This window comes from Myotis brandtii, unplaced genomic scaffold (genome assembly GCF_000412655.1).
Source record: "Myotis brandtii unplaced genomic scaffold, ASM41265v1 scaffold714, whole genome shotgun sequence".
NCBI lineage: Eukaryota > Metazoa > Chordata > Mammalia > Chiroptera > Vespertilionidae > Myotis > Myotis brandtii.
This window is the reverse complement of record NW_005370809.1, coordinates 783,801-798,902: the sequence shown is the minus strand read 5'-3', so window position 1 is coordinate 798,902 and position 15,102 is coordinate 783,801. Positions and strand designations below refer to the sequence as shown.

General features: G+C 47.1%; 1 protein-coding gene across 1 annotated transcript in view; it reads right to left on the bottom strand.

Annotated features, from left to right (window-relative positions):
• Positions 1-3,570: 3,570 nt before the first annotated feature.
• DNAH6 (dynein, axonemal, heavy chain 6) overlaps positions 3,571-15,102 on the bottom strand; it is a 239,152-nt gene continuing 227,620 nt past the window's right edge. The window contains exons 73-77 of the mRNA XM_005882406.2: positions 12,275-12,460; positions 11,667-11,739; positions 10,625-10,776; positions 5,978-6,200; positions 3,571-3,790 (exon numbers count right to left, since the gene is read on the bottom strand). Of these exons, the coding sequence (XP_005882468.1) occupies positions 3,687-3,790; positions 5,978-6,200; positions 10,625-10,776; positions 11,667-11,739; positions 12,275-12,460 (738 nt within the window). The 3' untranslated portion in view covers positions 3,571-3,686. The remainder of the gene's footprint in view (positions 3,791-5,977; positions 6,201-10,624; positions 10,777-11,666; positions 11,740-12,274; positions 12,461-15,102) is intronic.

Below are 15,102 nucleotides of genomic sequence, written 5' to 3'. Positions count from 1 at the left end.
GGGGGGGAGGCAGTCAGGAAAGGCCTCCTGGAGAAAGTCTGATGCTGCGTAGAAGTCTGACAAAGTGGAGCCCAATGAATAGAGCTTCTGAGTCTGGGCCAGGAGATCCAGGGAGCCAGTGCCTGCACAGGTGCACAGTATAAATGTTGAGTGAATGAATAACTGACTGAACCATGAGGGAAAGGGTTCCAAGCAAAGGGCACATGGTGAAGCCTGGTGTGGAGAGAGTGAGATGTTAAAGAAATCCAGGTGAAGTAGCTCTGGCTGGAGCCTGGGAGGTCAAGGGGAAGTGAGTATAAATGTTGAGTGAATGAATAACTGACTGAACCAGGAGGGAAAGGGTTCCAAGCAAAGGCACACGGTGAAGCTTGGTGTAGAGAGAGTGAGATGTTGAAGAAATCCAGATGAAGTAGCTCTGGTTGGAGCCTGGGAGGTCAAGGGGAAGTTCGGGAAGGTGGGTCCAGAAAAGTAAAAGGAGCAGTGACTGGGAGAGCCTTGTGCCCGAGGGAGCCACTGAGAGGGTTGAAGCAAGCATCCAATGGGCTGTGGGACTTTTAAATGGACAGAAGCTGGCAGTCAAATGGGACCTGGAGAACAGGGCCAGATCCTTTTGGTGTCCGTATTGCCATGGTGCCTGACGCCTCAAACATCCTTCCTTGATGAAGGCATTGATCTGTTTAGGATTTTTTTCTGGGCCATTTCCTTTCAAGCTGGCTATGGAGTTGGGCCCTTTATACTGTCTTGACCTGGGATGCCTTGAGTGGTGTTCAGACCTGAGCTGGGGTAGGAGAGAGAGCCAGAGACTCAGAGAGGACTCCTCCTGGCTAGGCTGTGCCTCTGTGCATGGTGAGTGAGGAGGGTCCCTGCCTGAGAATGCCTACAGGCTAATGATAAGCAAGTCTGAGGTGGGCCTTCTTGCACCTAGAGTTTTAATACTTCTTGAACCAAGAACCAAAGAGCCAGGAGAGAATCAACCAATGTGTTAGTTTTAGGACTTGCATCTGGCTTTGTTGTAGCAGTGGTGATGAGGTACCAAAGACATAAGAAACTGATGAACGTACTAAACTCTATTCTGGTCTTTAAAGAAGGGAGATGAAACGCAGCTGTGCTGGCATTGGGGGCTGTGGAATATCCAGTGGCTCCGGCTGTGCCCTGAGACTCTTTGCCTTTGCCTCCTAGTGCTGTGGTCCCACAACGCCAGGTCCTTTCCGAACAGGCCCACCTCTACTGCGCTGCGGCTCCCTCGCCCTGGGCACTCCCTCCACAGCCAGATGCTGGCCAGCAGTGCCTCCCTATCTCTCTGGACTTCCGTGTTTTGGATGCTGGTTCTGGCTTTCCAAGCAGACACACCTCATCTGTAATGACTGGAGGAGCCAGGCCAAGACCCTGACCCCTTGGACTTGAAGAATAGCCATTGTTGTCCTCCATGCTCTTAGGCCCAGCCCAGGAGATGTTCAGAATCAAAGCCAGTGTTGATTCCAGTAACTTTGGGTTTATCCAACCATGCTTGGGGTAGGTGTACGGTTTTGAAACATAATGAGCTGAATGAAAATAATTAATTGTAAATGAATTATGTGAAAATAATTAAATACCTTTCTTGTGTGTAGACTTTTCCCCATAATGTGTATATGTTGGGGAAACCACCCTTTTGCGGACACCCTCTGAATACCATCACTGCTTCACTCCCGGGCCCTACTCCTGGGCCGGCCTGCAACTTAGGATCCTGACCCTTTGTCCTGCCCTTCCTGCTGCTCTTCTCCCTATTCCTCCTGACCTGGATGCAGGGGGTCAGTAGGCTGTGGGCCTTTGTCCTTCTCCTCTCTATTCCTGGTCTGTGAGTAGCCTGCCTCCTGCACCCTGACACGTGCTGTCATTATGTGCAGTATGTGAGGGTGTCACTGACGTGTGAAGATGGGTAGCTTTGTCAGGTGCAAGAAAGGGTTTTCAAATGCGCCCCCTCCTGTCTTGTTACGTATTTATTTTATATGTCTATGTCTTTTACAAATAAAATTTTATTGGAAATGTGTATATAAAACGAGGAAGAGTAGAGCTGCCCCAGTTTAGTCTGAAATCGGAACTTTTAGCCCTGCCCAGCCGATCGAGGCCTCCCTTCCTCCACCCTCACCCTGATCCCACCATGTGTCCAGGCCAGGGTCTCCCAGCTGTGGCACAGTTTCCTTATGGTCCTACTGGGCCTCTTAGTAGCTCACAACCCAGAAGGTCTTCCTAGAAGTTGGGTGGAGCCAACATGAAGCAGATGCCATTGTTCCTCACCTGGTTTAGGGTAGCTTGATTGCCTGGGTCTTTCCTTCCTTGCCAGAGACCTTCTTGTGGGTTCACTCAGTCATTTCCTGGGCCCAGAGATCTTTGAGGGTCTCATGGAAAAGAGAATGGTGTGATGGCCCTTAGGATCCATGTCCACCACCTCTGCACCCCTGTATTGCAGGGGCAGGAGGGCTAAACGTTTCCAGATTCCCTTGCTGCCGTAACTAAGATTCTCATAGTGAGATATATGTTTGTGAGACTGGAGGGCTGAGGGGGCAGAAGAGCTTTCTCTTCAGTGGTGGTGGCAGTTATGAGCAGGGTCCAGCAGAGCCAAGTTTGTGTGGGGACCAAGCTCTATACCCCACTGTTTAGTCAGCTGCGCACCAGCCTGGTGTACTTGTGAGTTGTAAGGTTTCCTGCCGCTTTCTGACCTTGGATTGCAGCTGCTGGGGTGCCTAGGGTCAACCCCCCGACTTCAGCAGCTGCAGCCCTTCCCAAAGCTTAGTGAACACCTGTTCCTGCTTGAAACACCAAGAGCAGCTTCTGACTTCTGCACTGAACTCTGAGGAGTACAAGTGGCGCTCCCTGCTGCTCTGTGACTTGAGTCTGTTCTTCGCTTTGATAGGAATGGGCAGAGGAGTACAAGTGGCGCTCCCTGCTGCTCTGTGACTTCTTCACTTTGATAGGAATGGGCATGAGGGAGAGGAGGTAAATGGGAGGACTGGATCACTACGACTGACCCAGTTCTTCCACCTGGTGGCACTTGGACAGTGTTCACAGCTTCACCCTAAAGCGGAAGGGAAAATTCCTGGGCACTGGGCAGGACCACCTGCGCTTCGGTGAAAGCACAGGCTCTTCCAAGGGTTGTAATATAGCCACGGGGAGTGCGGGAACCGGCGCCGTGGGCCAGGATCTTATCATCCTGCTCATTTGCTTCCAGTTGTCATGGTCACAGCATCAACCTCCCATGATGAAGGCTCTGAGCCTTTGTCTGGCCTAGAAATCTGGTCTTCATCATCACCCGGGGCCATGTGACTGAAGTGCATACCAGGCCTTTCATATTTGTGTGATGAGGAAGGGAGCCTGTGTGGGTAAGGAAGTGCTGAGTTCTGGCTGCCCGCGGGGGCAGGGAGTGGTGTCCCCCAGGTCACTAAGGGGCAGTTTCCTGGATCTCATTTGGGGAAGGCGGAGTAAGTTGAAGAGGTGGGAACTGAACCCACTGTTTTCACATCAAAGCTTGAATTACCAACAGAAAGAAAAACTCAAACACTTTATTTTAGATTATAAGAGAAGTAAAAAGCCACACTTACTACCATTAAATCAGATCAGAAGTAATGCTGTTTTGCTAACATATAAATTACGCAGACTCTTCCCTACAAAGAGCCCTGGCCTGCTTCCTTTTCAGCACCGAGCGGCCCCTTTCACTCATTCAGCTGGCAGAGCAAAGCCGAGCCCTTGGCAATCCAGTAATCTTTGGACCTCTGGGAAGGTAAAAGGATGGTCACCACAAAGTTGGTTGAATGACCTAGTTAAGGACACAGGAGAAAGCGTGGTCATTACTTAAAGACTAATCCCTCAATACAAACAGTCCGGCACTAGGAGTCAAGGTAACTGGGTTTTCCAGAGTCTGGATTTTGTTGACAGCATCCCTGTGGTGATTTTATTCACCGTTTAAAATATATTTTTATTGACTTCAGAGATGAAGGGAGAGGGAGAGAGAGACACATCAATGATGAGAATCATTGATCGGCTGCCTCCTGCATGCCCCACACTGGGGATCGAGCCCACAACCTGGGTATGTACCTGACCGGGAATTGAACCCTGACCTCCTGGCTCATAGGTCGACACTTAACCACTGAGCTACGCTGGCCAGCCAGGCATCTCCTAGCTTCTTCTTATTCTTTTTTAAAATATATTTTTATTGATTTCAGAGAGGAACAGAGAGGGAGAGAGAGATAGAAACATCAATGATGACAGAGAATCATTGATTGGCTGCCTCCTGCATGCCCCCTACTGAGGATCGAGCCCACAATCCTGGGCATGTGCCCTTGACCAGAATTGAACCTGGGACTCTTTGATCCGCAGGCTGATGTTCTATCCACTGAGCCAAACCAGCTAGGGCTTCTAGCTTCTTAATACTTTTTAGATTTATAATAGGAGTGGGAGATCATGCAGGTGATAGGGGTGTCTATTTTAGTTCTATTCTGTATGTTACCCTTAGAGAACATACTTTAACTGAATATTTTATTAGAAAAATAAGTATCATCAGTATCTATATTCTCTATTCAAAAGGGAAGCATTTTTTTTTTTTAGTTCTTTCTGCCCTGCTTCATCTCCCATATTTCTATCATCTGGTAATTTAGTTCTAAATTATTATTAAAATCATTTTTATGGTCAAACTTTGAAAGATTTAATTGTGTGTGTGTTAAATAGAGAGCCAGTGGTTATTAATTTAGAGCCTTTGTATGTCTAAGATTGTCTTTATCACACTTTCTCTTTTGGATGATAATTTGCTTGTATTTCCAACTTTGGTTCAAAGTTGTATTGTCTCCGGCCTTTGAAGATGTTTCTCTATTATCTTTTTATATGCATTGTGGATCATGAGAGTTGTCTATCAATCTGATTCTCTGGAATTTTAATTTCAGCATGTTAATATGTTTTACCTCTTTGCTTTGAAGATTTTACCTCTGATAGTATTTTTAAAAATATGTTTTTATTAATTTCAGAGAGAAGAAAGGAGAGGGAGGGAGAGAGAGAGAGAGAGAGAGAGAGAGAGAAATATAAATGATAAGAGAGAATCATTGATCAGCTGCCTCCAGCATGCTTCCTACTGGGGATCTAGCCTGCAATCCTGGCATGTGCCCTGACCTGGAATCGAACAGTGAGCTCCTGGTTCATAGGTGAACACTCAACCACTGAGTACACCGGCCGGACATCTCTGATAGTCTTAAGTATCGCTCTGATATACCTAGGTTACTTTTAAAAATTTGATTATTTGTTTATTTATGTTTTAAAAAATTATCCCTAACAGACTTTGTGAGATCTCTTAATATGAGATCTCAAGTGTTTCTTTTTTTCTGGGCAATGATTGGCCATTATTTTAAAAAATATTATCACTCTTCATTTTCTCTACTTTCTCCCAGATTGCCTACTAGATCAATGTTGGGAATTTCGGCTTTTCCCACAGTGTTCCTTTTTAAAAAAATTGCATTGTGAATTTTGAGGGATTTCCTCAGCTCATCCTCCTTGCTTACCCTTCGCTGTCTCCATTCAGTTCTTCAGCTTATCTGTTCAGAGGGCTCTCTTTCTGTCTGGTTCCTTTCTTCAGGGCCGTATCTCAGTTTCAGGTCTACTCAGATTTCCATTTTTGAAACCTGACATTCCACTTAATAATTTATTTTAAAATCTCTTTGATGAGTCTCAGTGGATTTGGTGAGAGATTTTAGTGTTGACTGACGCCATCATTGAAAAATTAGAAGTCACTGCTTGATAAACTATCTTCTACTCATTAGACTAATAGAAGCAATCATCGGTTTTAAAATATCCAACCATACTCCATATTAAAATAAACAGAGTTTACAGCATTTGTAAACTTGTATAAGTGGGCCTCATTTTAAGCCTAGCTAGTCGGACCAAGGGAGAGCTTAGTGTTTGGGCTTCGACTGTAGTTTGCATTTGGTCATTATTAGTACCAGGGTCAGAGCATCCTTACCTGTGGTTGAGAGTGTTCCTGCCCGGGCCCCTGTTTTATAAAGTGGGGACTGATAAAGTGTTGGGCTTGGGTCGTAATTTTGTTGAGGTTCAAAATGCACCACAGGCAGCACTGGGTTCATCTCTCCGGGCAACGCATCTTCTATCACCAACTCATTATCGTCCCACCGGAAAGCATCCATGAACATCCCATGAACGAGAACACCATCCTCAGGAGAGGGCAACTGAAACACACCCAGAAGTTTACAGGTGAGAAGAGGAGAAGGCAGTCAGTAGCTGTGGCCCCACATCCTCCTCAGTTAATTCTGAGAACCAGATTGCTGCTGTTCCTCATATTCTCGCGAGGAGAATACCGTCGAGAGGCTCCGACAGGTAAAATAACTTGCTTTTTTAGCTTGACACCAAACCGCATACTCCATCAACATGTTTAATAGGCGACACCCCTGGGAAACCCTTCATGTGCTTCAGAATAGCGATCATGATGTTAAGACTTTTCCCTGCTCATGGGAAGCAGATGGGATAAGAGGGCTGTGATGACTATCAGTTATTTGTCAGCAAGGTCTTTCAAGGCTATGGGAACAGATCTGAGTAGAGTGGATGCTGATAGAATTGCCCAGGAACAGTTCCTACTAATACCATGATATTTTAAGGCAGGTTTAGTTAGCAAAAGCCATTCACCCCAACTCCACTGATTGGTTAGTGCCGAGGTCGGCAAACTGCGGCTCCCGAGCCACATGCGGCTCTTTGGCCCCTTGAGTGTGGCTCTTCCTAAGCCTTAGGAGTATCCTAATTAAGTTAATAACAATGTACCTACCTATATACTTTAAGTTAAAAAAATTTGGCTCTCAAAAGAAATTTCAATCGTTGTACTGTTGATGTTTGGCTCTGTTGACTAATGAGTTTGCCGACCACTGGATTAGTGGATACGTTATTGGCAAGAGCAATCTGGAGCAAATTTTTGATTTCATGACACATATAAGGCCCTCTGGGGTGAACCGAGTCAGAGGCTTTGAGTCAGAAGCTCCCTTTCCCCATAAACATCTCCGTGCCTCTACGCTGGGTAGCTCAGCTTGGCAGCGTTGGTTCACACCCCTGGTTGCATACAGGAATCACCAGGGGAGCTTTATAAAACAACGGTGCCCAATGTGTTGGGGTGATCCTGATCTAACTGAGATGAGACCTGGGTATCGGAACATAGCGCTACAGGTGATTTTAACCTGCAGTCAAGGTTGAGAATCACTAACATGCTAGAGCCGTGGTTCTCAAAGGTTAGCGGGCTAAGACCCCCATGGAGGACATGTTAAAATATACAGATTTCTGAGTCAGTGGGCCTGGAAGGAGTCCTTGGAGTTTGCATTTCTAATAAGTTCCCAGGCGATGCTGCTGCTGCTGCTGCTCTGGGAACCCCACTTTGAGAGCCTCTGCTCGGGAGGTTGTAAACTGTGTGAGCAAAGAGTTTAAACAGCCCTTCGCGCATGCCTATTCATGTTAGGGGTAGAAATAGAATATAGGGGACTAGCTGTTACAAGAAATAAAGGAAGAAATAATCATCATGCTCTGTTACCATGACTGTTTATTCTGATTAGAGAAAGCACATTCTAACCTGGCTGGGAATTGTAAGCCCTGGGACATGGGCGCTAACATCAGAATGCAGTCCATCCTCCTGTCCTGAGAATTGCCTATCATCATGGAAAGATTTACAACCTCGTGGCTGAAACAACCTAGTCCTGGAGGCATCTGCTCTTTACAACCCCCAGCCCCTATTGCCTGTTATCGGGTCCCGGGGCACCCAGAGGCACCCGCCCTCTGTGATGTCCTTTACAACTCCCAGCCCCTATTGCCTCTAATCTGGTCCCAGAGCACCAGGAGGTCCCTGCCCTCTGTGACACCCCCTCCCCCAGCCAGCACAACTTGTAACCTGTAATGATTATACCGTGCCGACTTTCCCATGCCTGTCATTCCTACTTTCCCACGTAATCTTTGTCTTTCCATCCAATATAAGCAGCTGGCTTATGGGGAGGGCAGAGCAGATTTTTGTGAATGACCTGCTGCTCTCCCATACTGCCGGCATTATTGGAACAAATGCTCCTCCCATACTGCCGGCATTATTGGAAAAAATGCTACTCATATATGATTCAACCCTGTCTCTGCTTAATTGGCTGAAGTAGTGACAGGCAGCCTGGACCCCTTGTAACAGGCAGTCCAGTTACATTAGTTCTTCAATGACTTATATAATGTATGAAACTAGTGTATCACTTCTGCTAAGAGACAGCTGGATGAATGATGCAGATAATTCATCTTATGATGATATTTATTGTGTGGGTCACATGACATCTGCAGTTTTGTTTACACTGCACTACAATTCTGAAGATGGTGGCATCAGCCCCATTTTACAGATGCAAACACTGAGGTGCAGATATGATAGTAATGGCTTTAGCACACACAGCTGGAGAGGGTGTGGGAACCATGCCAGGGTTCCCGGATAGTCATGGACAATGGGAGTGACAGGCCTTGTTGTCAATATACCTATGTGTGCAGGAGAGGCTAGAGAGCTCAGACGGAGCTGACAGCTGCTACTGCTACCAATCAAGGCTAAGAGCTCATAGAGAGCTCAGATATAGCCACTATGTTAACCAGCCCGTGTGCTGGGCAGGGGAGCTCAGGTACCGCTACGATGTGAGGTGGTGAGTCTAGGGGGCAGCGTGCGGCTGCTCAGATAATAGCTGTGGGTACAGAGACTGATGCTGCTTCATAGGAAAGATACATATTCACTAGCCGGTGTCTGGCTGCCTGTCTGTATGGACTTTGCTATAAAGGACTGTCTTGTCTGATGATTTATGGCCACTGGCTTCTGCAATAAAGACTCGTTCTTATGCACCCACAACCTCTCATGGCTTCTCGGTCTAAGACCCGGTGTCCAAGGAGGTCCAGTCCCAGGCAGAGGGGCTCAGACCCAACACCTGTAACTAGTGAGCAGAGGATAAAGGAGGAACTTGGACTAAGTTCCCAACAGTTAGAACAGTGGGCAGAGCTCAAGAAGGGACCAGCCCTGGCATAGTCGGGAAGAATTGAGAAGAATATATGGACTTGGAACAACTCAGAGCAGCAGTGCCAAGCAGTGCTCTTGCTGGCCCTGACAGAGGGGAAGAGTCAGAATTTAAATTTAGGCCTGCCTGATTCTGAAACTCCTGCTTTTGACCTCTTGATATATTTTCTCCACAAGAAGAAAGTTACTGTAGGTATCTGTGATATTGTGATTTATAAAAAAAATATGTTTGGTCATTCAGATAAGCAAAATTATATATATATATTTGGTCTTCCTCCATGGTTCTTTCTTTACTTTTTTTAATCCTCGTCTGAGAATATTTTTTCCATTGATTTTTTGAAAGAGTAGAAGGGAGGAAAGAGAGATAGGGAAAGAGAGAGATAGAGAGAAACATCAATTAGCTCCCTCCCACACATGCTTCTCCTGGGGCTGAGGAAACTGCAACCGAGGTACATGCCCTTGACTGGGAATCGAACCCGTGACTCTAACCACTGAGCAACCAGCCAGGGCCTTCTGTAGCTTTGACTCACAGCTCCTGAAATCCTTAGAATTTCCTGAATGTTGAAAGTGATAGCGGTGTCTTTTGTTATGTTAACGAGATGGGTCTGGGCAGCACCTAAAGATGGGGGCTGGAGCTTTCAGTGTATCCCCCCACCGCACCTCTAGGGAGGGAGACTGAGTTCAGTCACCGATGGCCAGTGATCCAATCAACCATGACTATGTAATGAAGCCTCCACAAACCCCCACAGGACTGGGTTCGGAGAGCTTCAGGGTGGACAGGTGGAGATGTGGGGAGAGTGGCACACTTGGTGGGCATAGACGCTCTGTGCCCTTCCCCTATACCTTACCCTAGGCATCTCGCTGTTCTGAGTTATATCCTTCTAACCAGTAACTAGTTAAGTAAAAGGTTTCGCCTGGCCGGTGTGGCTCAGTGGTTGAGCATCGACCCATGCACCAAGAGGTTGCTGGTTTGATTCCCTATAAGGGCACACACCCAGTTTGCAGTGGTTGAGCATAGTTGGGGGCGTGCAAGAGGCAGCCAATCGATGTTTCTCTCTCATCGATGTTTCTATCTCTCTCTCCCTTCCTCTCTCTCTAAAAATCAATAAAAACATATTAAAAATAAAGTTTCTCTGAGTTCTTTGAGCCATTCTAGCAAATTGATTGAAGCCCAGGATGGAGCCATGGGAACCTCTGACATATAGCCAGTGGGTCAGAAGCACAGGTGACAATGTGGGCTTGAAACTGGCATTTGAAATGGGGCTGGTGGGGAGCAATCTTGTAGGACTGAACTCTTAACCTGTGGGGTCGGATGCTATCTCTGGGTAGCGTCAGAATTGAGCTGAATTGTAGGTCTCCCAGCTGGTGTTTGAGAACTGCTTGCTGGTGTAGGCACCACCTCTACCTCCTCCCCCTGCCCCACATTGGGTTCAGATCTAGTCACTGCTAATTGGGGAGCTCGATTTGGGGGTGTGTGAGCCCCATCCTGCCCCTTCTGCTCTCACATATGGGAGGCAGGGGAGGCAGGGGAGGTTGGCAGAGATACTGAATGACAGTGGGACAGATGCTGCTTTGCTATCACAACAGTCAGGGAGACAATACCTGCAGGTCCATGGGTAGTTCTTCTCCAAACTTCACTGTCTTGGCAGCTTCTATAACTGCGGCTTGATCCCGATAGACAGGAATTACGTTGTACTTGAAACTCAGCTCATCTATAGGCAAATTGTATTTCCGAGCATGATTTTGAAGAGTTCCTGTAAATAGAAAAAATCAGAAAAATGGCTCCTCTGACCAAGATCACTGCTGTCTAAACACAGCCCCCACTTGCCCCCAACCAGGCTGCTCTAGCATTAGAGAGCTTCCTCTCCATGGAGAAGGGGCAACCATTAGCACCTTATTCTGAATTAGTTCCCAGAGACAGGAAGCTTATGGGTGATGCTGGGAGGGGCGGGGCCAACATGTGTATTGTGGTCATGGCTGGGAAGAGAGGGAAGGAGGCTAAGTCTGAAGTGCACTGCTCTGCCTTGGAGGGAGACAAACCAGTGAGGGAGTTCCAGAACCCAGTCTCCCCAACTTGACAGTCCTGTTCAGCTGTCTTGTATGGGCTGTTTACTGGGGATTCAGGAAGAGAGAGAAAAAGGGCTCAGCTGATTAGCATCTAGCAGCCCAGTGGCCCTGGCCCACTCTGGGGCTCTCTAGCAGGAATCCCTGAAATAACACCCCGCCGCCCCCTGGGCTGAGGAAAGGACATCAAGAGTATTTTTTAGTCAGCTATAATGAAAAAATAAAATTTTTCTTAAAAGAGTTTTAGAGGGAGGGAAGCTGCTTAGACTTGGAGCCGGAGCAGCTGGAGGGCGTGTGGTGCCCTGGAGCACGGGTTGCACGGGGATCTGGGGCTCATTGTGTGTGTCCACAGGGGCAGCGGTGTTTGCATCACCCGACAAGGGCAGGGGTTAGGGAACATCTGCTGTTTCTGTCCTTTTCCCTGGCAAGCCAGGAAGAGCTGGGCCTCATTGGACTTCCCTATAAGTCAACAGCCTCATGGTGAGGCCAGTCTCGGCCATGCCAGCTTGCCTGTCCTAGAGGCCCGGGCCAGAGCACACCATGCCTTCCTGGGGGGCGTCTGTGGGGAAAGCACTCGTACCTGTTAGAAATCCTTGAGGGAAGAAGAACCCGGAGATCCAGAAGGACTTAGGCTGCCCTCGTTTGAGCCACAGCTGAAGGAGACACATTACACCAAAATGTACTGTTTTCCTGAGACGGAGTTTGTCATTTAAATCAAAGTCAGATTCTGGAGGGCCTCTCAGGAGGCAGAATCTAAAGCAGTCCTGGGTAAGTCGCCAGCCCCATCCTGACCGCCTGCCCTGGCCCTGCCCTCACCCCGCAGGCTGACCACAAACCCAGAACCTGGTTATTACAGAGGGTGGACAAGAGGGAGATGGTAGCAAGGCCACACTGGGGTTCAGGCCTATTTCAGGTTGGTTCTGTACCTCACAGTGGGGTCCCATGAACGAAATATGAATCTCCAGGGATGGCATGGAATTAAAATGGGATGTTGGGATAAGGGCCTGGGGCAAACTCCATTACAATGAGCAGGACATGTCTAAGGTGATGCCATTCTGAGAGGATCTGTTTCCTTGGGCTGAGATGATTCCTCAAGGGTTGTCGATATGTTAGCTAGGGCTCCCTACGGACCTTAGGGCCAATGGCGTCGCTAGATTTATCAAATCCCACAGAAGAGCATTTTCTTACGTCCACAAATGCGGTCCTCAGAATAAGGTCTTTGACCCATGATCCTAGTGGTTTCAGGGACGGGTAGGCTGTGTTGGACCACAGCGAGGGAACTTGGTTGTTGAGGAAACTGTTATACACCTTTTCCATTTCTTCAGACATCACCACAAATCCAGCAATGGCTTTGTTGAGTGTTTCTAGAGAAGTCTAAGAGAACAAGAAAGGGTTGATGCCCTGCACAGATGTAATTAGCAAGTGGGAAATGCACCCATTGGTGGTGGCAGGTGCTGCCGGCTGATAGGCCCTCTGGCTGGGTTCCATACTCTCTGCATACTGTCTGGTGGGTCAGACCCTCCCATCCTCCATGCATCTTTACAACATGCAACCATGGGGTGTAAAATAATGGGGTGGGGGACAGTTCCGGCAGTTAGTAGCAGAATCCAATGACGTGGGAAGAAGAGAGGAAGAGAAATGTCCCCAGAAGCCAAAGGAAATGGTTTTGAACAATGCCACTGGAAGATTTAGTATGCGTCAGGTACCAGGGAAACAGAGATGGCTAATATACCAGTCCCTTTTTCTTTAAGAAAGTCATTTTCCATTGGGAAAGCCTTACTCATGGAGGGGGGATTACAAAACAATGTGGTAATTACAGGGACAGACACAGAACCAGAAATGATGGCCCCTGAGGAAGGGTTCCTAAGTCATGGGATGTTGGAAGGGAGGGCTGATGTCCAGGAAGCGTTTATGGAGGAAGTGATGCTTAGGCTTGTCTGTCTTCAAGTGGGGGATGTGGAAGAGACAAGGGACGAGCAGCACCCATCTCCTCTTCTTCCTTTGAACACCAGTCCTCCCCACCCCCTAGTTTTAACCGGGCAGAGAGCAATCCACCCAGAGGCTCTATTTCTTTCTTTTTTAAAAAAATATATTTTATTGATTTTTTACAGAGAGGAAGGGAGAAGGATAGAGAGTAAGAAACATCGATGAGAGAGAAACATTGATCAGCTGCCTCCTGCACACACCCCACTGGGGATGTGCCCACAACCAAGGTACATGCCCTTGACCAGAATCGAACCTGGGACCTTTCAGTCCGCAGGCCGACTCTCTATTCACTGGACCAAACCGGTTAGGGCGAGGCTCTATTTCTTAGCCAGGCTTGCAGCTGGGGTGTGGCCATGTGACCATTTTGGCTAATGGATACAAGGAGAAATGATGCATGCAACTTCTGTATCACATTTTTATGAGGAAGCTGCTTTTCCTCAGCTCTCTTCGCCCCCCAGTGACTAGCAAAAGGGGACAGTGGGAGCAGCCACCTTAGACCCAGAAGTGGCAGCTACCTGTTAAGGCTGGAAGATCCAACCCTTTCTCTGGGATCCCTGGATGAGCTCAGAAAGCAAGACCAACTACCTGCCCTAGACAGGGCTCCCTCTGGGCAGGTAGCTGAGAGACAAGTGAATTTCTATCTTGTTTTGGTTGCTATATTTGGGGATCTTTATCACAGCAGCTTAATCTGTATCCTGATTCATTCAAGACAGAAGGTAATTGGCCCTGAGCTGGGGACCTGGCCTGCTGACACTGGCGTATACTTGCCTCGATGCCATAGTCCCAAGGTGAGGACTTCCTATATTCAGCTGCCACTGTGAACCCCTGACCCATGAGGCTAGGCATTGCCAGCCAACCAGCAACATCCAGAGACTTTGTTTTCCTAGGAGGGGACAGATGGCCTTTGGCTTTAAAAGATTTACTCCATCTGTCCTCCCCAATCTTATCACTGAGCCTTGACTCTGTGGTAGGTATTTGGTTCCCTGCTTGGTGGTAAAACTTTTCCTGTTATTGTTCTATATTTGGTCTCTAATAGCTTTTGTGTTTCCCTTATCAATATTATACACGTAGAAACCAGGAAGGTGTTTAGCCATCATGACACCATCAAGACCATGTAGCGAGAACATATTCCTGAGCATAAGGCAAAAGACCAAAGAGTTGCCCTCAAGTTTTAGTTGCAGCGAAATCATTTAGGGGAGTTTTCTTTTAAAAAAGTCCATCTTCCCAGGAATTTCCAGAAATTCTCTCTCAGGGCAGGAGTGGGATCAGGAGTTACATTTTGAACCTGCAGCAGAGTGGATTTTACTGCAGGTGTTTTGTGACCCACACTTTGAGAAATGCTGGCTTTCACAGTCCTCATAAATGCAATCTTATTCAATGCAAACTAGACATCAGGAACGAGAACTATATCTCTAATGCTTTAGTTCTCTAAAGTGATCTCCGATCACATTTCTGATCTGTCAATGGTAATTCTAAGGGTGTAAGGATAATGAGGAGATAGAGGATTCGTAATGTCCCATATACACCAAGCCATTATTAGAGAGGTAACATGGCCTTGTTTGGGAAGTGTAAATTCAATTTTAAACAAGTTGGGTTTGAAGAACTGTTAGCATATTCAAATGGAAATGTTGAAGTGATGGGAAGGGAAGACTCTAAGCACACTCATGTTATATAATTCTCTACACAGCTTTGATACCCCACAGCAATGATGGCAGTGAGCGCCCATACGTGGATTAATTTCAGCAGATTGTTAAACCGGTCCACTTCTTGTCCAAGAACAGTGGTCAAGGAGTTAAGGCGTCCTTGAGGATCTTTGGTGAAAAGGCTCTCAGAAGCATTCTCCATTTCTAGTATTTCTGAAACATAGAGAGTCAATTCCTCAGATCGATTATCACTAATTTCTGTCCTCATATCATTGCGGTTGTAATTTACTTGTCTTAACCTTTCTTTCTTTTTTTTTTAAAAAAAATATTTTATTGATTTTTTACAGAGAGGAAGTGAGAGGGATAGAGAGTTAGAAACATCGATGA